Source organism: Trifolium pratense, linkage group LG3 (assembly GCF_020283565.1).
Source record: "Trifolium pratense cultivar HEN17-A07 linkage group LG3, ARS_RC_1.1, whole genome shotgun sequence".
Lineage (NCBI taxonomy): Eukaryota > Viridiplantae > Streptophyta > Magnoliopsida > Fabales > Fabaceae > Trifolium > Trifolium pratense.
In genome coordinates this window covers 12,787,354-12,813,709 of record NC_060061.1, presented here as the reverse complement: position 1 = coordinate 12,813,709, position 26,356 = coordinate 12,787,354, and the positions used below count along the sequence as shown (strand labels likewise).

Here is a 26,356-nt window from a genome sequence, read left to right as displayed (position 1 = left end):
CGGTTGATAACTGAAATTTTGAGAAATAAGGTATATGAAGATTTGGTAAATATATATTTGGGTATTATAGAAATTAATAAGGATTCTCAAAATATTTTGATCAAATTTGGTGTGTACGGAAATTAAAGTTTTGATTCTTTAAATTTTTTTTTTTTTGGAAATATTGATTCTATAATTATTTTTTTAATTACATATATATAAAGTTTTTGGTTTCCTTCTATTTTGGAAAATACAGTTATAGAATTCTATTTATTTATTTAAAGAATCATTGAGTACATGTGAATCAATTGTGGCATGAATATTCTTTGGTATATATAAAGATTTAATTTAATTTTAAATTAAAAATTTAATTTATAGCATGATTATGATGTTTGAGTTTATTGTTATAAGTTTCTACAATAATTTTTTTTTATCATGCTCTTTGGATATATTTCATGCTAATTTAGGTTGCTTGTGAGTTTGTTCTCACACTAAGAGATGTCTTTTAATCTTGTGATTATCAGGTGACATCATAGGGTAAATGGCCTACATTTTGTGAGTAGTGTCTTGTAAATTTAAGACTTTTCCCATTTGATTTAATAAATTGTCAGGTGATTTTGACTGTCTTGGTTGAAACAACAAGTTGCAAAAGTAACCTCTGTTGCGTAGATTTGATTCAGTTAGAATCACATAAGGATGTATAAAATTATTCATGCAAACTATTTTGGTCTACCAAAAGGTAGACACAGTTCGGGCGAATAATTACATACATATATATTCAATTTATTAAATTGTCTAGTAATTTTGATTGAGTTTGTCGAAGCAAAAAGTTGCCTAAAGCAACCTCCGGTGCGTAGACTAGATTCAATTGAAATTATAAAAGGTGTAGTATGAGATTATTCATGCGAGCTGTTACAGTCGGCCAAAAGGAAGACGTGCAGTTTGGCCGAATAATATACATACCTGTGATGGTAAATGTGTGGTAATTATTAAGTTTATCCATGTGGGTAATGGTTGGTGTCAAAGGCGCACATTATCTGACAGGACTTATTACCAACATTTGATCATTACGTTGAGAGTACCGCTTGCAGTTAATTCTTACAATCAAAGATTGGGGATTGATGGTGCGTTTGGTATCTTGTTTGTCTTATAATTTACAAATAAAGTTGAGCATGTCTCTATCATAATTTATTGATGTGCCTAATAAAGACGTGTTAGTGTAAATCCATATAAGTATTTAGTGGATTGCATTCACACTTATAACGGTAAACATGTGACGATTATAAGGATTTATTATTTTTTAATATTGATCGTCAATGTTTGATCATTGTCATGAAATACCACTAGCAATTGATGTTATTTTTAAGGGCTTGACATCAATGGTGCATTAGGTATTTTGGTGAGTAATTTTTTAGTTCTCTATAAACTAATATAGTTTATGTATCTGCAAAATCATGTTAGAATTGTAATTCTTAAAATTCTAGCGCTTAGAAATAAAGGAAGAGCATCGTGTTCTTGGATCTAAACTTATGTCAAGATGGAAAAACTCAAATTCTCTCACTATTCGGTAACTTTAAAGTGAGACTCAAGTATAAAATGTGAGTATACTCCGAATGACATAGGTCATGATCATAAAGTTTTGAATTCCAGAGACATTTGAGGTATTATTTAAGATGACATAATTTTTGTCATGTTTTCTTTGCTTAAATTAAAGTGCTTCTAAAGCAATAAAGCGAAAAATAAGCTCTCGTCGGAGAGATAATATTTCATTCGGATTATTAAGCAAAGAAAATCTTAAGAGCACATTAGGTAACTATTTAATCTTGATAAAGCGATATAATTTTGACAATCAAGTTATCTTGTCGAAAATTTAGCATATAGTGTTCTATTTGCACAATTAGTCTTATAACTATTAAAGTTAGAAATGATTCTTTAATAGAATCATTTCATAAACTGTGCAATAAAGAAACAGTTGAAGCAAGAGAAAATAAAATAGTGTTCATTATGTAAATACCTCAAAGGATAAAGGCAAATAAAGAATAATAAATTTGATCTAAACTGACAAATTTCCAATGATGTTGAAAGACACATCAATCTGGCGAGGAAATAAGTCGGTTAAGATTGATGGTTTTTCAACTATTTGTTAGATTGTTGTTACTAACTTATATTTGTATTTAAAAGACAATTTGGTGAATCATTAATTGAATTAAGTTTTGTTTTATTGTTATAAATTCTTGATTATTATTTTAAATCGAGAGATTCAATTTGTCTTTTAAATACAAATATTATTATAGTCAATTCAGTTATGACTTGTGACAATCTAGAATTGTTGAAAATTTTGAGAAATATAAACTTTGGTCCCATGTTAATGAACATTATGAGACAGAAATTGCAAAGTCTCTTGAAGATATTGAGTTTGGGGGAGGGATATGGTAAAAGAACAAAATTGAGTGAGGAAGAATTGGTTCTAAATCAATTCATATAGTTACTATTTATATAGTAAATTTGGATCCTCATAAGGACATTAGTGTTCTTTCTCTCAATTAAGTTAAGAGATTAATTCATAAAGATCAAACTCAATACCTTCAAGAATTAAAGCATCAAGTGTCATAAAGTATTGACTGAAAAGAGAAATCATATTCGTTTTATTTTGAAAACTCTATTAGGACAGTCACAACACTTGTTATTTATTATAGTTTTTGTAGCTAAATAATGTGGATATCAAGATAGTGTTTTTTAATGGCAACATTAAGAAACACAATAAAGTGCAATCAGATGAAACTTTATGTCAATAGGCACAAAGTAGATAACGTGCAAACAAAAGAAATCCATTTATTTGTTAAGAAAGTTGTCTCATTATTGGTATCACAAAAGTCTCATAAGGTGATTGTCTCATTTGGTTTTGAGATATATATTATGGAGAGTTGTGGATTATACAGGTTCAGTGGGAGTTTGTTTATATTCTAAATTTAATGTGTCGAATTTATTTTATTTAGTCAACATTGATATGTTGTGTGAAACCAAAAAATCACTAACAAAAGTTTAGTGACAAAAGATCTTGGGCACATCTCTTTTGTATTAGGCATTTTGATACTTAGAGATTATTCTCAATGTATCATTTGGGTATAACAAAAGAGTCGTATCAATAAAGTTGAAAGTAAATTTGACATGAAAGTCAATAAACTAAGGAATTGTCTTGATTATAAAGGGAGACTATCTAGTCTCAATCATTGTTCAAAAGAAAAATCTGGAAATTTAGAAAATAAAGTATTTTCCTATATGCTTCAGCTTTGAGAAACTTATGTATGATCTTATTTATATGCATTCGGAAATAGCTTATATAATAAGATCATTTGGCAGATACTTGAGCAATTCATAATTTGAATTTGTTGAAAATAGGCAACCATAAGGATTGTTATAGAGAACAATAATTTGTGCTCACATATCGGAGATCTAACAATTTGGAGATCATTAGGATGTTCGACTCCGATCCTTTTAGAATGTCTATATTTAATGGACATTCTAACTCAAGAAATGACTATTGGTATTTATATCACTTGGTTGCATAAAGTAAAAGATTTTGAAAGACAACTCAAGTTATATTGTGACACACATCAGTCGGATAATGTTTCAGCAACTATTATATAAAGTTTGTTGACTTTTAGTTGTTGTTGAATGATAGAACATATAGAGATAAAGTTTATGCTAGCTGACTCACTAATCAAAGACGTGACACCTAAGGTCTTTCATATTATTTTTGTCACTAAGGATGTCTTGGATTAGTGGGAGTCTCTCATTCGTTATGTTCTTACTTTGGTTTTTGATATTGATACAGATTTTGTTAAGGTTTTCTGCAGAAATAAAGTTTGAGGTTATTATTATTATGACCGGTTCTGTATCTTTTGTGCAAATATTGAATTTGCAAACTTCAGATTGATCTCACTAAAGTTTTCAGTTGGACCAGTTGGAAATAGGCATGATATAGAGATCACATTGCATGAAATTTCCATGCCACTCATCCATATCAGATCTATGTCGTCAAGTACATTGATGTGGTGGTCGTCGGGGTTCCGTCACGTTATACGTCAGTGACGACAGCCGCGGTGGTCCCATTATTGGTGTATGAGATGGACCAGATTGTAAAGTTGAAATCTAAAGATAAATAGCATTCGGATGCGCGCCTAAGGAACAATGATATAATTATAACGATATGTAGCCCAAGTGGGAGATTGTTGGAATATTTTACAATATTCCAATAATATTATGTGGGCAAATATCTTTATATAATTATATTAGCTATTTATCAATTAGGAGCCTTAATTGATTAAGTGATCAAATAAAGTTATAAGGCTAATTAGATTTCTATTTAGAATTAATTAACTAATTAATTGGATATGGGCTCAATATGAGTGGATGTCAAGATGGCCCATTTCGGAATAATGGGAACCCTAATTGGCCATCACCTTATATATAGGCTATGGTCCCCAATATACCGTACATGAGCAAATAATCTCTTCTCCCCATCTGAAGAGAACTCAAGGCATTAGGGTACCGGTTGAGGAAGAACCATACAAGCCAACGGATGCTCGTCGTCCGTCTCTCTCTTTGTGTTTCAGGATTACAACGGTTAGTTCATCTAATGGATTCGTTATCCAGGTATTCCTATTACTATGATCTTTGATAAATCAACATGTCGTAGATCCTGTTTTATATGCATGCTTGTGTTTATTTGGCTTCCGCACTAAAGTAAGATTATAGATTTAATCTTTATTATTAAGAGCATGTATATGATTAAATTATTAAGTTAATTCCAACACTATACTCTACTTTGGTATGTCTTATACCATTGTTTTGAGTTTTTGTTATATAATAATTCATTTTACTGCTAAAAAAAAAGGTTGTAACTGTGATATGAAAAAGAATTATCTCTGACGGCATGCAAATATTCAGAATATAGGATGAAGGTTTGTTATTGGTACGGAATGCAACTCTTCCTCTCCTTTTTTATTTTATTTTAATTATTAGATGAAAAAAAGTTGATGTGGCAGCTGAGTCATTTAAGTGACCTGCCACATCTGACTTAGTCAAAATTAACCTTTTGCAAAACGGGTAAAGATAGGGGGACAAAAGTGCTATTTTGAAACATAGAGGGCTAATATCACAACTTTCTGAAACTCGGGGACCAAAAATGTAATTTAACCAAATAAATGTAAGTGGATACTGTTGAATATGTTGTTGTGTTGTTAAAGTTTGTTTGAAGTCCCACATTGCTTAGGTTCTAGGGTGGTTAAGTGTATAAATATGTGAGGACAACCTCACCCTTAGAGCTAGTTTTTTGGGATGAGATTCAAGCATCTTTTTAAAAAGATAAGTAGTAATTATGAAGTAGAAAAAAATAATCATACAAAAATAATAAGATATAAGTTTAAGATTGACTCAAAATATAAATTTTTAAAAATATGTTAATATAATAATATTGTTTTTTTTTAAACCTAAAATTATTCTAATATTGTTTAGAATGAAGAAAATAAAGGCGAATTTGTTACAAACAATTAAGATAAGATAACCCTATAAGTAAACTGTTATTTTTATAAACCAACCAAAGTTGAGAGCTCTCAAAATCCTCACGAAAGCTCAAACTTCTACCACAAGCAACCTCCCACCGTATCTTGGGCACAATATCTCTCACTCTCGTGTATCCTCTGACCTTTACATTCATTCTCAAAGTATATCTTCTTTGCTAGGTTCTTCTACTAATCTGTTACTAACTTTTATTTTTATTTGAGATTTGATCAAATTCTTCTTTGCTAGCTTTTTTTTTTTTTGCCACTGTTTCATAATAACCACTGTTTTTGCCGGTGAAATTGTTCAAGTGTGTATTTATGTTTATGTTGAAAGTTTATACAAATATTCTTGATATGATATTTGTTCTGTTATATATTATTCCATAATTGAAATTTGCATTTGCATTAGACAATTACGAACATGTGCTTTTTATCTGTTGAAGCCTTAGAGGGCTGACTTATAAACTTTTTAAATTTGTGATTACTCCCTCTATCACTCTTTTAGATAGTGAAAGCAAAAGTACGGACAACTTTATGATCAGACATGTCGTGGTCTTTGACACACTTCGGTGTCCGACACTCTTATAATATTCGTATGACATAGTATGTCGAAAAGCTAAGACAGATGTTTAAAAAAATTATTATTTTTTCTTTTACTCTAACAAATTTTGGATCTGTATCTGTCCTCAGATTAGGCATGTCCGACACCAACATGACACCGACACTTATGATTAATTGAATTATGTCATTTTCTTAAATGATATAAGCATTGACATGTCAGTGTCATGTTTGATGTCCGCGTATGTGTTCGTGCTTCGTAGCTTATAAAACACTTGTACAAAACTTTGTCCGTGTAAAGATCAGAACTTGGGTTTTTTTAGATGTTCCACACATTAATTCACTTTGTTTTATTGTTGGCTCTATTTTACTTTTGTACTACATGTTTGATTACAATTTTTTCCCATTAGTTCATGTAATTTATTTTCAGCTATTTGTTCACATTTATGCATATGTCAATTTAATTTAGCGTTTGCTTCTTCACATTACTACAGTGCTGATTTGTTGCCTTCCCTTGCCTCGCGTGAGCGGTATCTCCCACCTTCGAAAAATGGATGAAGTTAAGCTGTCTAAGAGGATTGAACAACTGATGACGAAACTAGATTCCGTGGATGAAAAATGCTGTGCGCGATTGAGAGGACATAACGTTACATATTTGGTTCTTAACATGCAACAGATTCGATTCAAGGCTCAATGCGCAGAGAAAGAGAACGTTGCCAACACCCGCAAAGTTAAAATCTGGCTCGAGAAAGTAAAATGTACTCTTGATGATGTTGATAACTTGCTTGATGAATCTTCCAAAGAAGACTTGAGGCCCCTAGACAAGAAGAATAAAAAGAGTCATATCTTCTTCTCATCTTTAAGACAGCTAGCCTTTGATTTAAAGATGGCAAACAAAATTAAGAACCTTACCGAGAGAACCAAGTGCCTTGGGAAATTTACTGCCTTTACCAACCCAAACATGGTTTCAAGCCAAAAGTCACCATGCTAAATTTTTATTTTATTAATGTTTCTATTAATCGAACTATGTTTTTAATTAGTTGATGATTTATTTGAAAGTTTTTTTTTGAAGAAGCCAAAATGGAATATATTAACACAAACAGTCTTCCCAGCACAAGACGTACCAAGGTAGACTACAAAAGTTTACACTAAAGTCAAGGAAATGCAAATACAAGCACAGACAAATCATACAAGGCCCAAACATAACAAAGGACTAGACCACCAGCTATGGTAGTTTGAAACTAATATGATATTCGTCGGCTTCAACCACCTTCGTCGTTATTTGAAAGTTGAATAATATATTAATTCTTAATTCTTATTTTATTGACGTAGTAAAATTGTTGTAGAAAGATGCATCCTATCCTATATTAGTTGTCTAAAGAAAGTTAAATACTATGGATTGTTCCTAATTATCCATTTTTTTATTTGACACATACACAAAATAAGGTATTAGGGATCAAAACAAAATAGAAGATTTTGAAAGAATGATAACATCTCATTTTAATTATGAGGGAGTAAATTAAAAATTTGTAATATTTTTAAGGATGACAAACTTATTTAATCCGTAATTAAATATTATATATTTTTTATATAACAATTAGGTGAACACTTCGGCTAAAATTTGTGTGGACTATCTCTTATCCAATCATTCAATTACATGTCTAATTTCTATGTTGATTTATTTTAAAATAAATTCAAATCATATTAAAATCTTATTTCATATTTTACCATGAGATCACATATTCAAAATTTTATTTAGTACGATGAAAAGTGTTTGTAGTGATAGTGAGATCGAAAATGAGAGTTTTAGTGTGAATTGATAAAAAAAATTAAAATCATATTCCATATTTCATATCCTTATATAATTAGACCGCAGACATTTGTAGCCAAAAGATCATTTATGCTGACGTGTACAGTTATTTAACGATGTGACAATGTTGATGTAGATTTAATTATGATCGCGATGAAGTGACAATGTCGCATACGAGTCCATTAACTTTTATTTAATATTTAAAATTTTCATTATTATAATGTTAACATTTTATTTGGAATAAAATATTTAAAATTTATTATATAATATTGTTAAAATATAAGTGAAATTATTATGCTATTTGTTGTAAAACTTATTAAATGAATAAATTTGATCATAATTATCAATGACAAATATTTATCCAATTTTTATATATCAATTAAAAATAATGGTTCCGTGTATATTTTTTAATAAAAAATATTTAATTAAATTTAACTACATACAAACATGAATTTCAACTGCATTTCAATCGAGACCTAAAAACCCAAAACCAAATGAATTTTTTTTGGAATGACTAATCGTTAGCATATTACAATGTTATGTTAGTTTTTCTTCTCAAAAACTTTAAACCAGAAAACTTAAACTCTTAACTCAACTAGCTCAAACAGTAAACAACTCTGCAAGCACGAGGCATAAGGTAGATGAGATTACAATTGTACAATCATATTTCTAACATTAAAAATTATTTTAATATTTAAAATTAGCATGTCTCGCAGAGAAAGAGTGAGCTTCATGTAACGCATATTACACAAATAACAATTTTTCTTTTCTCCCTAACCGAAGGTACCTATTAGGAGATATTGTTCTAAGCCTCACCATTGGCATCGTAAACATAAGAAAATGGATTGAATGCTTTTTCAATTTTGAGCTAATTGTGTAAACCTCCTTTTTTTTAGTGTAGGGTGGTACCTTCTTTTGGTGAGGTGAGTACACTTTGTAGTTTGTACTTCATCCTGTATCGTGGACGGAGTAGTCTTTGTACTTTCTTACATCTTTTAATAATATTTATATTGCTAAAAGAAAATCGTAGTTGTTCGATCAAAATCATATAACTCAGATTTTAATACAATTTTCATTTTTTTTAGTATAAGAAGTCTACTCTTAAATTTTGAACCGTCTAATATTAATAGAACGACTTCTATCTTATTAATTAGGCTTAATTAGTAAAATGATCCCTTAAAGATATTTTTGGTTTAAGATTGGTCCCTTAAAGAAAAAAAAAGGTCCAAATAGGTCTTTTAAAGAAAAAAAATGTCCGAATAGGTCCCTTAAAGACATCTCCGTTAAGGGACCTATTCGGACATTTTTTTCTTTAAGGAACCTATTTGGACCTTTTTTTCTTTAAGGGACCAATCTGAAACCAAAAATATCTTTAAGGGACCATTTTATTAATTAAGCCTATTAATTACTATATACAAACATGAATTGTCAATTGAGACCCAAAACCTAAAAACCCAAAACCAAATTGATTTTTTTTTTTTAAATAACAAATTATTAGTATATTACATGTTAATTTTTCTCTGACTTAACCCTGAAACTTCCACCCCTTAATCAAATGAGCTATCCATCCAATCCAAAAGCAAATGGAAAAACCCAAAACCAAATGGAAAATGAGCCTTTGAGGTTAAGCCCAACCTATGGTATTGTGAAATTTTCACAATAATAATAATAATAATAATAATAATAATAATAATAATAATAATACCGTTAGAAAGAGAGAGAATTGAAGAAGATGATAACAAGTTAGTCAACAGAAACAAGACAAGTGTCCTATTAGTAAAATTTAGTTAAGGGTGGATCTTCCACACATACAAATCTAACCATTAAAAGTACAACAACAGAACACAAACAAACACATACAATATGATGTAGTAAATCTTTAATCTTAAAATTTCTTGTCAAAAAATCAAAATTGCATTAAAGCCCATAATAATCACATTCATTCACTTACATTACATACTCTCTCTCTCTCTCTCTCTCTCTCTCTCTCTCATCCCAATTCCCAATTTCTGTGGCGGCTCTCTCTCTACTAATTCTCTTCTCAGATTGAGATTTGGATCCATCAATTTCCCTTCTTCTTGTTCTTCTTCACCCGATCTCTTTATTGGGTTGGGTTTCAATTTCATAGCCATGGTTGCCCAACAGCCGCAACTTCAGATTCAGACTCAGCAACCTACACCTTCTCCTCAAGATGAAGCTTTGAAGAGGAACACCGATTGTGTTTACTTTCTTGCTTCTCCTTTGACATGCAAAAAGGTTCTTTTTTTAATTCACTTTTTCTTTATCTATTAATTAAAAAACCCCTTTTTTTCTTTCTTTTGGGAATTTTATCTTTTAGGGTTTCAGATTCGTTTGTTTGGGGAATTGGATTAGGTTATTCTGGATTTTGATTATTGATTTGAAATTAAAAATTGAATTTTGATTAAAGGGGGTTGGTTTTTTTTTAGATTAATTAAAGTTTGTGTCTGAATTCTCTTGAATTGTTTAATTGTAGATATTCAATGAAGAATTTTGTTGTTAGATTGTGAATTTTGTTGTTTTTTGATGAATTTGCGTTTCTTGGCATCTTATCTGAAAACCTAATTGATTATCATGTTTTTGATTGGATTGGATCTATCTGAGAGTTATTTTTGTCTCTCTGTTTGACCCTTTCTTTTGTAATTGACATTTAGTGGGTAAGGGAATTAGGATGAACGAGCTCTTGAACCCTATTATGATTGTTAGGACCATAATTTATGTTATTTAATTAGATTAGATCAATTGCATGAATCCAGCTACAAAATCATAAGCTAAGATCAATTTAGCATTTGAAACCATGTGTATAGTGTAGTGGATGACCTTTTCATTAAGTTTAGAGTCCACTTTCTGATTGCATCTGAAATCAACATTAATTGGTATAGTGAATTATCTTTTATTAAAATGAAAGTGTGAAAGTTTTGGCTAGATTATTTGAGTCTTGATTATAGGTTAGCCTGTATAGTGTTTGTTAGTAGTTGTGTTTTTTGAATAACTAGATTTCAACTTTCTACTTGAACTAACTACGTTTTTGTAGAATAGTTCTAATAAATGCTGCTTTTATTTTGTCCGGTCGTGTGAATCATGTGGCAATTATTAGTTTTTGCTTTTTTCCTTGATACAATAATGTGTATCTGTTATCAAGAATATAAGGTTATCTATTCATTGAAACCTGATACATCATTTGATTTCGTTTCTGACGTCATTTTGATTTGTTCTCTTCTCTATTGAAACAGGGAAATGAATGTGAGTACCGCCATAGTGAGTATGCTCGAGTCAATCCTAGAGATTGCTACTATTGGTTGAATGGTAACTGCTTGAATCCCAAATGTTCATTTCGTCATCCGGTGAGTTTCTTTATGAGCACTAGTTTTCCTTTCAGTTTTTTGTTGAATTATGAATTAATTACTTCCATTTGATCCTATGTTTTTGACTTGTTTATATGGCTTTTACTAACGGCATTTTGTTTTCACATTCAGCCTCTTGACGGGTTGTTAGGAACACCAACAGCAACCACTCCTGCTGGAACATCGGTACCCGCGCCACAGATTGCAGCGACATCTGCAGCGCATGCACCTTACAATTCTAGTAAACAAGCCGTCCCTTGCATTTTCTTCCAAAAGGGGTATTGCTTAAAAGGTGACAGATGTGCCTTCCAGCACGGACCGATTCCTAACAATGGCAGTAAATTAGCTACACAGGGCTCACTGACCAACCAAGGAGCTGAGAATCCAAGTTTTAAGAAACCTTTTGGCAGTATTGAAAAACATACGCAGGAAAGGAAAACTTCACAAGGAAACGTTGCAACTTTTGGAGGTGCTGAAGCTAAACCTGTCCAAAAATTTGAAACTGCTCCGCAGAAAAATATATTTAAATTGGAGAAGCGTGTGGCACCGCCACCTGCAGGGTTTGATAGTGATGCTTCGAGATTTAAGACACCTAGTTCTCCACCGCCGGCCAACGGGCCAAATGTATCCCGGTCTAATCGTGTGCATCAACCTCGTGTGCCGGATGATCACAGTTTCCATAGTGGTAAGGACAGCGACGAGTTTCTCAGAGAATCGTCTCCTGGGTTTGATGTTCTTGTAGCTGATGAGCTTAGGAATTCTGATTACTATCATGGGGAAGATGAATTTGGCAAAGCAAGAGGTCAAGATGAAAGAGGCCTAGACTCTCTGAATGAATTCGATGTAGGGCATTCTTCTGATTATAGTTTAGCCGCTGATATTGATCGAGAAAGATTTCGTGGGCCTCAAGGTTATGACTCGTATGATCACTTGCAAGAGCCATATGGTTGGGATCCTAGAAAGGCATCAGCCCATATAGAAAGAAGAACTCATCACAGATCTGGCAGTCCTCCTGACAGTGTTGAGGTGTCAGATCTTCGACACCGTTTATCCAAGCGCAGGAAGGGCAATGGTCTAAAATCTGTCGTTGCTCATGATTATGCCCTTGAGAGCCATGGTGAGGAGCGAAGTCATCGATTCCCTCGGAAGGATTCACACCGGTTACCTTCGAATGAGAGACCTGTCAATAATCGTTTCCGAGGGAGAATAACACTTCCACCAAATGGTGGGGACGGTCACCTAGAGAGGGACTTAGACAGAGGAAGGGACATAGAGAGAGGAAGAGACTCAGACAGAGGAAGAATCAGTAGCAGGCTATCATCTGGAAGGCTGCGAACCCCTCCCGAGGGAAGGTTCCACGATAGAATGAGAGGAAGGTTGTCAGATGATGAGAAGGGAGAGAGGGGAAACTTCAGAGGCCGATCGATGGGGGACCGAAGTGGGTTCTCTGCGCCTAAAAGTCTTGCTGAACTTAAATATGGGAGGAGCACTGATAATAATGAGCAACAATCATTAGGAAAGAGAAAAAGCTTCAGGGATCACCAGCAATATGAAGATGATGTACCATTTGAAGGTCCAAAACCTCTTAGTGAAATTCTGAAGGAAAAGAAAGGGGTCGGAGCTGGCGAAGCCTCCTCCCAGAGTCAAAAATCAGCCTTCAATAACAATGAAGGAATTACCGAAAACGGAGCATTGCCCGAAACCGAAACCAAGGAAGACGAATCCAAGATTCAGGCTGCTGACGGAGTTGAAAATACTGATGCAACTCACGGTCAATCATCCGAAGATGGAATGATATACGACGAAGCTGCCGAAGATCAGGAGTATGAAGGTGATGATCAAAGAGAGGAGGGAGACTATGAATATGAGCAAGGTGATGAGGAGTACGACTACGAACAAGTCGAGGAAGGCGAAAATCAAGAGCAAGAATATATGGAAGATGAAGATGGGGATGACTTTGCCAAGAAGATTGGTGTTGTTCTTTCATAATTATTATGGAGAAGTTCATAAACATGTCTCTCTCTATGATGACTTAGCAGCATTTTTATGCTTTTGCATGTAGAACTGAATTGGGGCATCTCAATTTATTTTCTTTGTATTAATTTTTACAGTGTTTTTGAATCTGATTGAGTGGATATTCTTATTGTAAGAAAGTGGGGGCATTTTGCTGTACTCTCATGCAGAGTGCAAGCCTGTAACGTTAGAGAGTTAATAAGATTTGCATTTACAATACAGTTTCTTTCTATATGATAGCAGCTTTGTATTTCAATTTTTTTTCAGTTAGTTCTATAAACATAAATTTAACTGAGCTTAATTTATTGTTTTTGAAACATAATAACTTTCTTAATTAAATGATTTGGATTTCCCAAGTTAATGTTTTTTTTTTTGTCAGGATTCTCAAGTTAATGTTAATTGTTACTGTACTACCAAGTCATTGTACTCGAGTCTTTAAAAGATAGATTTAAGCCGGTGAGAATTTGGGTAGTATGCATGAGGTCCTAGGTTCAATTCTCGTTGTCACATCGTAAACAAAAAAAAGATAGATTCTCATTATGTAGCATTTGAATAATGGCTTTTTCCAACATGCATAAGCAAGTTAGGTCTTGTATGATGCACAACTCTTTTTTACCAATGGATTAAAGTGATCCACAAACAAGCGTGTTCCATATTTTAATTTCACTCGTGACATTGGTGTTAGTTCACACTGAGCTAGATTGAGCTGAATCTTTAGTAAGTTTAATGGCAAAAGATTTCATTTTAATAGTGATTAATAAACAATCTTTTTTGTTACTTTTGAGATTCTATTACTGTCCACGTCAAATTAGTAGTACTCATTAGTGTTTGATTTGTTAATTCCATGATCCAATTTAGATTTGGTTAAAATAAATTTTTGGTGGTGAGATTTTCTTTTAAGAATAAGGATATGTAATTTATAAAAATTAAAAGAAAGTGTTTTTAGCGATTTTGAAATTGTATTATTCGATTGATTCTATCAATTTGAATGAATGGATGAATGAATGTCATTTTTAGTATTAAAAAAAAGTGTTCAAGACAATATGATATGTCAACCGATACTTGAAAATTAGTTAAAGATGTGGCCGCCTTAACAAGACTATGAATAACATCAATAGTATTACGTCGTGACTTGACTAAATTTAATGTTAATTTTAGTGGTTAAAAAACTCTTCAAACTAGACATTTATGAAATAATTAAACCTTTAATAAATGCAAAAAATCATAAGACTAAAGAGCTCAAATTGTTAAAAAAAAATAAAAATACTAAAGAGTTGAAAATTTCCTCTCAAAAAAATAAATAAATTGAAATTGTAATTGAGATGATTTTTAATGTACACAAATCCCTAAATGCCATTTGAATTGACTTATTTTTGACGCCCGTCACGGGAATGATTGCCCTAACGCTACTCACATCATCAAAAACATGATGGTTAGATCGTCACACCAGGTGACAGCCGTCAAGCTGGAAGAAAAAACACAACATAATTCGATTGCGGAGATTCCTTATTTTTTTGATCTTCCCCGCCACAGTTACACGAATTCGATGAATCACATTGTTGTTACCAGTCTTGTCCTTGTCCTATATTATTTGCTTAAAAGTTAAAACCCTTCACACAATTTTCTATTTTTCTATGTCCCATGCAAATCCCCTACACTTCCGCAACAACGATTTATCCGACCCTATCTACCTTATTTTTTATTTTTTTTACAAATCTACCAAAGTTTGTTAGTGAGATAAAAAAAATAAGTTTTGTAGACTATTCTTAAAAAATTGTGGTTAGTTTATCTAACAACTAATAAAAATTAGCCATATAAATAAAGTATATCTCACCTCTATAAAAAAAAAATATGGGTCACCAATATTTTATCAGAAAAATCCAAATTAACCAAAAATTGAGATTAAGATACACATAATTGTAGCTAAGTAGTTGAAGTTTATCTTTTACTATAATATTGCAAAACATAGTTTTTTCCTTTTTCCTTAACAATTTTAAGATATGGGAAGTTGTTGCTCCAAGCCTAAAGAGAAGACAAACGATGATGATATCAAGCCAAAAGAGAAGACAAACGATGATGATAACAAAAATAAGTTGAAGAGTGACTTTGCGTTAAAAATAAAAGAGATTAAAAATGAAGGTGTCCTTGTTGATGAAGCTAGGAAACTCACAAGACGTCATAGTACCGGGAGTGATTCTCATATATTCAGCTTATCAAAGTTTTAGGATTTAAAACGTTAGTAATGAATTAATGATTATAAATATTTTATTAGAGTTTCGCTTATACAATCTTGGGTGATATTTAATAATCATTCATAAAAAAAACATGTTTTTGTTTTATTTTTAGACCAAATATATATAGCCGCTTTAATCACGCGTAATTCGACTATAATCTATTTTAATGCCAGTTCAAATGAATCTCTTGTCGAAGTCATCAGGATTCAAACAATTTATTAAAAAGATCTGATTTATTTTTTGTGCAGAAAGGATTTGATTTTGTCAAGAATACATTCATATTTTCGTTAACAATTACGGTGCTTTGTAATCCACCAAGTCCCAAAAAGAGTTTTTGTTTTTTGTCTTAATTATGTAAAACAGAAAAAGTGTCCACTCTATAATCCACCCAGAGAAGGGTTTTGAGCAAGTAGTAGAGAACACCATGATACCCGTAGTAACAATTTTTTTTCGATGAAAAGATAAATCTTTCTAATTCTAATATAATAAATTGATTCGGTCAAAAAATATAATAAATTGATTACTATTAAATTTATTAATTTGTTCTTATTAGTTTTAATAATATTCCAAATTATATATATATATATATACATATATATATATATATATATATATAGAGGGAGGGATCAAATTACACCGGTGTAACATTTGAGTAATGTTACACCGCTCAATAACGCTTTAACGAATACAAATTTTACAAAATCGACCGTCGGATTGAAAGCTTATATCGTATAGATCATCCATGTTAAATTTTACAAAATTCTAAAATCGTTTGATATGTTTTTTAGATAGATCAAGATTAACGGTATTCAATAAAAACGCATAAACCATTAATTTTGATCTATCTAAAAAACATATCAAACGATTTTAGAATTTTATAAAATTTAACATAGATGATCTAGACGATATAAGCTTTCAATCCAACGGTGGATTTTGTAAAATTTGTATTCGTTGAAGCGTTATTGAGCGGTGTAACATTACTCAAATGTTACACCGGTGTAATTTGATCCCTCCCTATATATATATATATATTAAGCAAATGGCGTGCAGAGGGTATAACCCTATGCAACTACCTAAATATATTAAAATGAAAATAAAATATAATACATAAAATCGGGGGGACAAAAACCAAAACCCAGTTAAACCACATATTCAGCCCTAAACGGGTATACAGATAATCAAAATACAACAAAAGTCGTCTTTTAAAAACAGAAGTAAATGCACTCTAATCACATACACTATTCGGCAAACCCACGTGCGGATGCGAAACTAAATTTTATATCCTTCATTATTATTTTTTGGTTACATGAGAGAGAAAAAACAAAGCAAAAAAGGAGAAAATAAAGGAATTGCTACTCCCCAAGCATCCGTGCAAAGAGCACTGGACAACTGAGCAAGAGGTTCATCTAATAATACCAGCGGCAAGTTCATGGAGGCTCCCATCTTGGCCAAAAAGTCTGCACACGCATTACCTTCCCGAAAGGTGTGGTTTATGACAACGTTCCAATCTCTACTTAACAATTGCCGAATTTTTTGAATCTCATTCGCGTATTGGTGAAATGCCGAAACACCGTCTCTAATCAAAGAAACTGCTTGCAAGGAGTCAGAATAACAAGCTATGTTTCTGAACCCATTAGCCCAAGAAAGCTCAAGGCCATGGATAATCGTCATGATCTCAGCATAAAGAACACTTGACTGCGACGCTACGCCATAAAACCCTTTCAGAAACGTTCCAAAGTTGTTCCGTAACAGACCCCCAAAACCTGCGGTTTGTGTCGAACCCAACATGCTCCCATCAACATTAAGACACACAATACCTTCCTCCGGACAAGTCCATGACACCAGTCGTTGAGTTGCATGTCGGTTGGACTCCAATATATTAAAAGTATTGCTAGCAAGTTATATAATTTGTCCTCGTCAATTTTAAATATTTTTCAGATTTTCTACCCTAAAATATAATTTTACTCGAATTATAATTGTCAGTTGTCAAAAAAATCTAAGCATAAAAATATGAATCACACAATCTAATAACATCAAAGAAAAGAAGTGGTTGGCACGAGAGAGAGAGAGGGTGGCGTGTTCTAAGATGGAAGGGGGGCTAGACTTTTGTGATTTCAATGCTTTTAATATGACAATGGTGGCAAAACAAGGGTGAAATATGATGACAAATCCGAACACAATGGTGGCTAGAATCTTTAAAGCAAGGTACTTTCCCCACTCATCATTTTTAGAAGCTACCTTTGGTCATAAAACAAGTTATGCTCGGAGAAGTTTATAGAAATTGCGTGCTTAATCTTGGATGTAGGTAGGGGATTGGTGATGGAACCAAGATCAAAGTGATGAATAATCTGTGAATTAGGGGAAATTATTTTAAAATTTATGCAGTTAATATTTTAAAAATGTAAAAAAATAATATTATCATTTTCAATATTTTTTTTTAGTGTTTGGTGAAAATTATACATATATTATGGGCCTTTATGGATTTGGCTTATTTTTGAGCTTATGAAAATAACTTATGAAAATAAATAAAGTTTTATGATAATTTATAAGTTTTCATGAACAAAAATTATATTTTTTAAAGTTGTTTTTCTCATAAATTATATTAAAAAAATTATAATAATGCATAAAAACTTATTTATTTACGTAAGTTAAAAAATAATTCAATCTGGCCTATATTTAAGTACCAAAAGGCAAAAGCTTTTTAGAAAACTAACCCAAATAAAACCTTATAAATATTAAAAGTGAATATGGCTGTGAAAAACCTCATTTGCATTCTCTTTTTCTTAAATTTTAAAAAAATGCCTGTCTTTAAACATTAGGGATAACCCAAATACAAACCTAAAGATAAACATTAGGGATTTGCAAGCAAAAAATTACGGTTATGTTATCTCCTAATTAAATGAAATCAAATGAAAATTAAAGGCTTTTTATTTTGGAATAATTTGGGGAAATTAAACATAGAAAAAGGAAAATTTACATGGCACAAGCACATATTTGAATTCCATTCCAACACCTATACTCATATGGACCAATAAAATTGAATAAATGAATCGTAAATTTTTTGTTTTCGATTTTCTAAATTTTCTTCCACTAAAAGTAATCTTATTTAAGGCATATTATTTTGCCTTCTGTGCTCCTTCAGCACTGTTCTAGTAAAAACATTATGAAAAAAATAAAATGTTGAAGGATCATTTTCAAGAGAGTTCTTCAACCTTTAAGCTTAATATTACTTCAATAATTTTTTGCCTTCTTATTTGTATGGAAGGGGGGCTTAATTCCTTGTCATTAATCATTATGAGGTAAGACTAAGAGGGATATCCAACAAAAACAAATAAATAAAGAGGGATCAATTCAGCACTACTGAATGTCTTCAATCGGATCTCACATGTTTGCATCTACCAAATAATTAAAAAAATGGATTTTGGGTTTTCTATCCAGTAACTTTTATTCTATTTTTAAATAAAATTGAGATAGGAAAAATTTATTAAGTAGCACTAATGAGTAATGACCATTTTACAACCGTCTTCGAGAGAATGAAACTAAGGTTATAAGTATAAACACTTACTATTGAGTAAACACTTCAAGTGTGTCGAAAGACTTATATTATTTATTTTATAAAAAATAATGTTCTACACAATCAATAAGAGAAAGAATACTATCTTTTCTTTTACTATTGTTTTCCTATCAAAGGTCTATGGCCAATAATTCAAACCTACCATTCTTTTTCCTTATACTATAAAAACCTACCATTCTTTCACTGAGTGAAGTCAAACCAAACATTCAAATACTGTTTCTGACATTTGCTAATAATACAAGTTGAAACCAGAATGTTATGACAAAGAAGCAAATTCACAACACAGAACCAACCCTTCATCATGTTAGAGCCTCAAGATCCATCAAACCAAGAAGCAGAATTTTGATTAACTTCATCATCAAATTCCAGCAAATAGTCCCCAGGTATGAACCCTTTGATCTTCTAAGGTTCTAGATGAAGTGTGTTCTGGATTTTGAATTCATCTGTTTTGTCTGGTATGTTTATAATCTTGTTCATTCCATAGTAATCAAACTTGGTTTGTCATCAGGTAGGAACTTAACTAGGAAAACATAAACACTGAAAACTTTAGGGGGAACCAGAAACATAGCTAGACAAAAGAGAAAACGTTTCAAAAAATTTCATTAGCCTTTTCACCATAATTTTTAAGGGATAATCAGGCTCAACCATGAAATTCACAGTATATTGGAAAACAATAGAAATTCAAGGCTATGTCAAAAGGAAAATTTCAGCTTAACAAAAAAGGAAAGTAGGGATACACAATAATTGAATGAAATATTTAGATTGAGGCTTAAAAATACTTGCAACAGTTACAGAGATTGAAACTTCAAAACTATTTTACAAATATATCAGTGTCCCGTTTTCCCAAAAAAGTTTGCTTGATGTGTTGAACTGCTGAACCTGAGTTGTTTTCCCATAGACAATGCAAATATATATCTTATTATACATAACATAGCCAACACGTTTGACAATCCATCAAATGTCACTTTTTCATAAGCTACAAATCTTATAAAGGAGAACTTCAAAACCAAGATATTAGCTTTCTCACTCGATACAAAAGATTGACTTCTCTGTCCTCTGGAAATTATCTTTGGAGTGCAGAAACATCCAACAGAAAAATTTATAATGATGCCTCCTCTTAGTTTTCGCCATAATCTTTTCAGCGAATTGGGTGATATTGTGTGATGCCCCGCTTAGGTGGTAGCTTCCTCAAAATGAAAAGGACCAAAGAAGAAGGCAATATTTCCACCAACTGCAGCAAAAATGTGAAATTAGTACAAATTGTAGTTGAGAGACTTATGACATGGAAAACAAACACCCTTTTCTATGGCTTACTCTTGAGACCAAAATGTTCATAACGAGTAAAAGCATTGGAGAAATTGCAGTTATTAATTAAAAACTAAGAACAGCAATTCAATTCCTTTTTAAATTGACATCAACACACAAATTAGTCATTTTCCACAAGAAAAAATTCTGAGGTCGGAATGTTGCTAAAGATAGACCCCCTAAGAATATGAATTTAAGGAATTTGAAAAAACAATGAGTTGATTTTATGATTAACAAATTCTCTCGCCACTTGGGTTTTGTGAGAAAACAATCTTACCAAGAATCCAAGACTAGCTTCAAATCACATGCCAGACAGAATTAATTTAGAAAGGTTAATAAAACTAATACGTCATTTAGTGGTGTAGGAAAAAATTCAGGTAGGGAATGTCTGCTTTCAACACTGGGTTCAAAACATCATTAACCTTATGAGCCCAAAAAACACCTAATATATAAATGATACCTTGAAGAGCACAACAAGGAGCAACAGTAGGGGAATATGGCAAACAAAAAGTGAAAATAAAGGAACGTAATAAACAACTCACCAAGTAATATATAAGGTTTAGAATAGGATGGTCCAAGACATCAAGGTCAGCCGCTTTATCAAAAGCATTAAAGCACATCTGTCACAGTAAAATACGATCAAACTCAGTTTAAAAACCAAGCAACAAGAATAACAGAGATTTTAAGAAAAAAGGGACTAACCATAACACATCTGATAAGGAAACATGAAAAGCATATGGTAGTCACATAGCCAACCTGCATTAGAAAGATAAGGCAGATACTCAGGGAAAAAGAAAGGAGGGAGGAATGAACAGACCCTTAAGATATGAATTGGAAAAACTCGGTTGTAAAACTAAGTACCTCTTGTAGCTTCTTGCGACGACCTTTAGATTCGACAGGAAAGCGTTGTAGCATCAAGAATAATCTGTCATAGACCACGCTCAGAAAAGTACAGTGGGTATGGTAATGAAAGGATACTAAAAAGTATATGCATAATGCAAGCAAACATATATCATTTAAAATTTAATATTAGAAATACATTTGTACAGTGCCTACATGGAACATTACAACAAATTTTTTTTTTTGAACGGCACATTACAACGAACTATTTACATTGAATGAAGAGTCCACATCAACATTTACAACTTTTGGAGTTACACTTTAGCTGCTATAAAGAATTATAACGGTAGTAAATGCTTCATGAAAGAAAGTGACCGTTAACAAAATATTTATACATACAGACCATGTTTTTGTGATAATGGAACTTCACCAGTTCAAAAATCCAGCATAGATTTGAAGAACTCACATTGCTTCTATATATATGCTATTGTGTTATTTTTATTTTATTTTTTCATTTTCTCACTTCATACAAGGCAAATTACTAAGTCACCGTTATTCTGTAACCCATGTGCGTTAATTTCATTCAATGGTCCAAACAGATCTTATGCAGTTGAAAATTAAGATAGACAATTACCTCCCACCATAGAGTAGAAAGCCAAGAGCTGCAAACAAAGACACCCCTACATACATGCACAGAAAATCCTGATTAATGATATGATCAATAAAACCTGATAGTTAACCCGTGGTTTGAACACACAGAGAAAGAAACAAAAGGCTCAAACAGACAAACCTGCAAAGAACATCTTCGATAAAATGACCAATAAGCTGACAGGTTTCCACCATAATATCAACCACAAAGCAATCTGAAACATTTTAAATAAAATAATAAAGAGTTTATAAAAAATTATATATAAAAAAGAAACCGCCAATACAAAAAAGTCAACATGAAAGTAGCAGCTAGCAAATTCTGAATAGATATTATAGAAAAACAGAACTGATACCACAGATAGGTATCAAATATTAAAGGTCAAAAACAGGCAGGTGTTTAATAATTTTTAATCAATTCTGTAAAAGTGTGTTAAAGAGTATTTTTAGATTATTTTAGATTAGGTTGATGGTTTTATGGTTAGTGGACTAGGACTTATTAATACTTGACCAAATTATTAGTATAAAATTTAAATGAGTATTAAGCTAAGATATTGGAACATTGTACCTCTATCAATTATATTCTCAGTTTATCACCTGAAGTTGTTTTTTCTCTCGTTTCCTTCTTCACTACCATAAATAATTATTCTTATTAGTACCATAAATAATTATTCTTATTAGAGCAGTATCATCCAACTTCAATGTCTATTCCTTCTGCTGGGTTAAGTTCCATAGAACTCTTTTATATTCTACTTATTTGTTTAACGTAACATACTATGGAGTAAGTTCCAAGAAGTTGTCTAAGTGATCAACTGCGCTCATGGTTGAATAGCATCAGTTAGAAGGCCGGTGGCAGTGTAGGTGCAGCTAAGCAATGCATTATGTTGTTTTTTAACAGAGGGAGATGCACAGAGTTCTAGAGACGGGGTGGCTGGGGACTCAGTTCCAACACAGAGAAGTACGTAAGTAGTAGGCTAAAGACTCGTGGATTTGGATGAATGGGGAAGGAGGGTTTTCAGTTAAGCAAGCCTATGAGGATTTAATGCTAAAATAGTGAATTCATCGGCCTTGGGTATTGAAAAATGTTTTGCCTTGGGTCAAATTTGGCAAAGCTTGGCTCCATCAAAAGTGGTGGTTTTCTTGGAAGGTGTCGCTCCAAAGGGTGCCATCTAGGATGAACCTTTTCAAGAGGAAAATCATTAGAGACTTGGAGTTGTCCAAGTGTGTGTGGTGTGTCTCGGAAGTGGAATCGGAAGAACATGTCTTTTGCTATTGTAAGTTTGGGGGGGGGGGGGGGGGGGGGGGGGGGGGCAATTTGGTATCTAATCCTCAATTGGTTGGGAATTTCAATGGCAATACCGGGAGATATTTTCAGTCATCTTGAATCATTCTTGGGTTTGTGTCGTGGGCGAAACAAGAGGCTTGCTTGTTATTTGGCATGTAATGGTTTGGTTAATTTGGAAGGCAAGAAATGATGCAATTTTCTCTTCAAAGATTTCTTCGCCTATTGAAGTGGTGGAAGAGGTGGGGAGAGTCTCTTGGAGTTGGCTCCTAGCTAAAGAACAAGGGACTTTTATTTTTATGAGTGGGTGGTTAATCCTATAGATTGTATTCATAGGAAATGATATGATGTTTTTATTTTCTTGGTTATGTGATTAGAGTGCCCCTTGTACTTTTCCAATCTCTTGGTAGAGTACTATTTGTACTTTATCTCGTCTTTTTTTGTTGATAAAACAAAAATGTAAGTGGTAGGTAGGGTGTGTTGGTGACCAGACGTATGGTATGTCAACATTCCAGCATGGTGATTTAAGCCTTTCGGGTGTAATCTGGCTTGTTTTGATGTGTTTTTAGTTCCTTTTGGTGCGTTTCATATCTGGGCTGGTGCTTTTCTGGTCCAAGAAAGGTTGTCTAGCAGCTTGTAGGTGTGCTGAGTCCATATCTTATTTTCCCTAAGTATTGTAAAACGTACTACATACTTAATGGACATATCCTAGAGCAGGTGCCACAAACACGGCTATTTTACAACACTGCAAGTGAATCTGCCACAGAAACTCCTTCAAAACAGCAACTTCTAAATTGGACATGAAGCAACAACTTCATTATCTACTAGAGTCAGAGAATGTGATAATGTTTGATACACCAGAAAATTCATCATCTCTATTTGATAACTAATGATAAAATATGAGAGTCGGAGCAGTAACGGTTTTCTAGGGTTGGGGAAGAACATGAGGACAGATGGAGGGATTCTACTAGTCAGATCTGACAAAGCAACCAAGCGGATCTTAGAGCTCCATCAGAAAAGGTTACACTCTACAGACGAAAAAGAGCCATGTGAACGATGATAACGGAGCACTTGGAAACATACTGTAAGTGTTTCTACATTAGCTAAGAAATACAAGATGAATAACAGGCTGCACTGCCTAAAAAAAAAAAGAATTTTCACCTGAATAACATAAACCACGGCATTAATCGTGTAGAAACTTGGTCTAAGACCATCAGTAGATACAGCTCGTGCCTGCAAAACATGATCAAAGACGAAATCAGACCCCGAAACAACAAATTAACAACACAAAATGCTTTTTAAATATGTAAATAATACCAGCACAAAAAAATTAAACTTACCTGATAATAAATCTCAGCCCAGAAGAGGACCAAAAGTGCATATGTGGTAAAGAAAGCAAGACTTGGCATGTCAAGTAAGATATGTTGCACAATCTACATACACAAAATAATGTTTAACCATTAGAATTAAATGCTATAATATATCATTGAAATTGATAGTGAAATTTATTATATAATACAATAGAATTGAAATTGGATGTTCCTACCTCTGGCTGTAATTTCTGCACATCTCGCCGGAACACGAAAACAAAACATCTAACTGCAAAACCATAATTGAACAAGAAAAATTCATAAAAATATCAAAAGCAAAAAAAATTTTAAAAAAAATAAATAATTGAAAATGATTTGAATGATACAAACCCCCATTCACGAAAAAATTGAGAAAATGAAAGACCTTCTGCGTGGTCCAACCATATTCAGGTACTCTCAATTGTATTCTAACAAGTTGAACCTAAAATTACAAGAACAAAAAATGAATAATATTTTGATTGAAAAAGAAAACCCTAATGAAAATTGGGGAAAAGCATATATACGAGAGCGATGGCGGCTACGATTCCGTAGAGAACGGAGAGGAGATGGAAGGTACGGTCCTGCCAGAGAGGAGAGGCGTTGATGTCTCGCCACCAGTTGGATGTTTCGGTGAAGTCAAGGGCGGCGACGACGACGGCCATAACCGCTTCTTCCGGTACGCCTCTGGCCACCATCGAATCGGTGAAGAATGATTATTTATTAAACAATTAAAGTATGTATTGTTTAATAAATAATCTTAATTGAACAAAAGATAGAAACAACACACACGAATTCCTCTAATCTTAATTATTATTGTCGTTTAATATTATCAGAAATAATATTAAACAGTGTTGTTGTTATCTTTTGTTCGTTTGGATTTTGTTTTGTGGCCGGCGATATAGATTAGAGAGAAGAGAAATAATATAATTTGGGATTTAGAGAGAGAGAGAGAGAGAACGGACGGTTTGTTATGTTAATGAAGGAAAGTCCAAACAAGTCATTATTAACTCAGCTTTGTATATTTTCAGTCAAGAAAACAAGCCTCAACAACTTATTTAGAATTTGTTTCCAAAAATTTTAAATGAAATTAGTATCATGATTATTTCTTTCAAATGTCTATATGATATAATTTATTGGGATGGTTGTATAAAAAAGTTTCCACCGTCCATTTATATAAATTAAATTCTTTTTATTGCTATATGCAATTGAGTCAAAAATTTGAATTTATTTTATTTTTATAGTTATATATTATTAAAAAATATATAATTTTTTGAAGTAAAAAATAATAGTAAAGTTATATTTGCGGACTTAGTTCAGTCGATAGAAACAATACGGGATACCGATAGGTTATGTATTGAAGTTAGTCATGGTAAAGTTGAGTTCCTAGAGTTATTACACAGTCCAAATACACAAAAATAATAAATTTTATATTTCAAAATAACATTTTTATATTTTACAATACAAATATTAACTACACGAGTTTCATTATAAATTCATTATATTTAATTTTTTTAACTGATGCGAAAAACTGGTTAGCATTTTTCATTAAAAAAAATAGCTTAAATAAAATGATCTCTTATAGTTTGGGAGAGTTTGTAAGAAAATACTCCCTCCGTCTTACAATGAGTGAGCTGGTTGACTGCGTCTCGCATGTCAATGCATAACTTTGACGATTAATATTTTAAATTGTATAATAGTAAAAATTATAAAAATATGATATTTTGAAAATACAGTACTTATCGAGATGAATCCAACAACATCTTATATGTTAATAATTGTTTTTATTTATTAGTAGAAAAACAAAGTCAAAATAAGATATGTGAATAGTATATATAATCAAA

General features: G+C 32.3%; 2 protein-coding genes across 2 annotated transcripts; one reads left to right on the top strand and one right to left on the bottom strand.

Annotated features, from left to right (window-relative positions):
• The first annotated feature begins 9,729 nt into the window (after window positions 1-9,729).
• On the top strand, window positions 9,730-13,523 carry LOC123914345 (zinc finger CCCH domain-containing protein 17). Its single transcript, XM_045965465.1, has 3 exons — window positions 9,730-10,167; window positions 11,163-11,273; window positions 11,406-13,523. The coding sequence occupies exons 1-3, from the start codon at window positions 10,042-10,044 to the stop codon at window positions 13,260-13,262; spliced, it is 2,094 nt and encodes a 697-aa protein (XP_045821421.1). The 5' UTR covers window positions 9,730-10,041; the 3' UTR covers window positions 13,263-13,523.
• Window positions 13,524-19,838: 6,315 nt separating this feature from the next.
• On the bottom strand, window positions 19,839-25,536 carry LOC123913743 (tobamovirus multiplication protein 3). The gene is made up of 11 exons (XM_045964586.1): window positions 25,040-25,536; window positions 24,867-24,957; window positions 24,713-24,765; window positions 24,507-24,599; window positions 24,328-24,399; window positions 22,030-22,102; window positions 21,874-21,919; window positions 21,261-21,324; window positions 21,102-21,155; window positions 20,942-21,019; window positions 19,839-20,325 (listed from the first exon to the last, which is right to left on the bottom strand). Exons 1-11 carry the CDS (start codon window positions 25,208-25,210, stop codon window positions 20,233-20,235), a joined length of 888 nt encoding a protein of 295 aa, XP_045820542.1. The 5' UTR covers window positions 25,211-25,536; the 3' UTR covers window positions 19,839-20,232.
• Window positions 25,537-26,356: the final 820 nt, after the last annotated feature.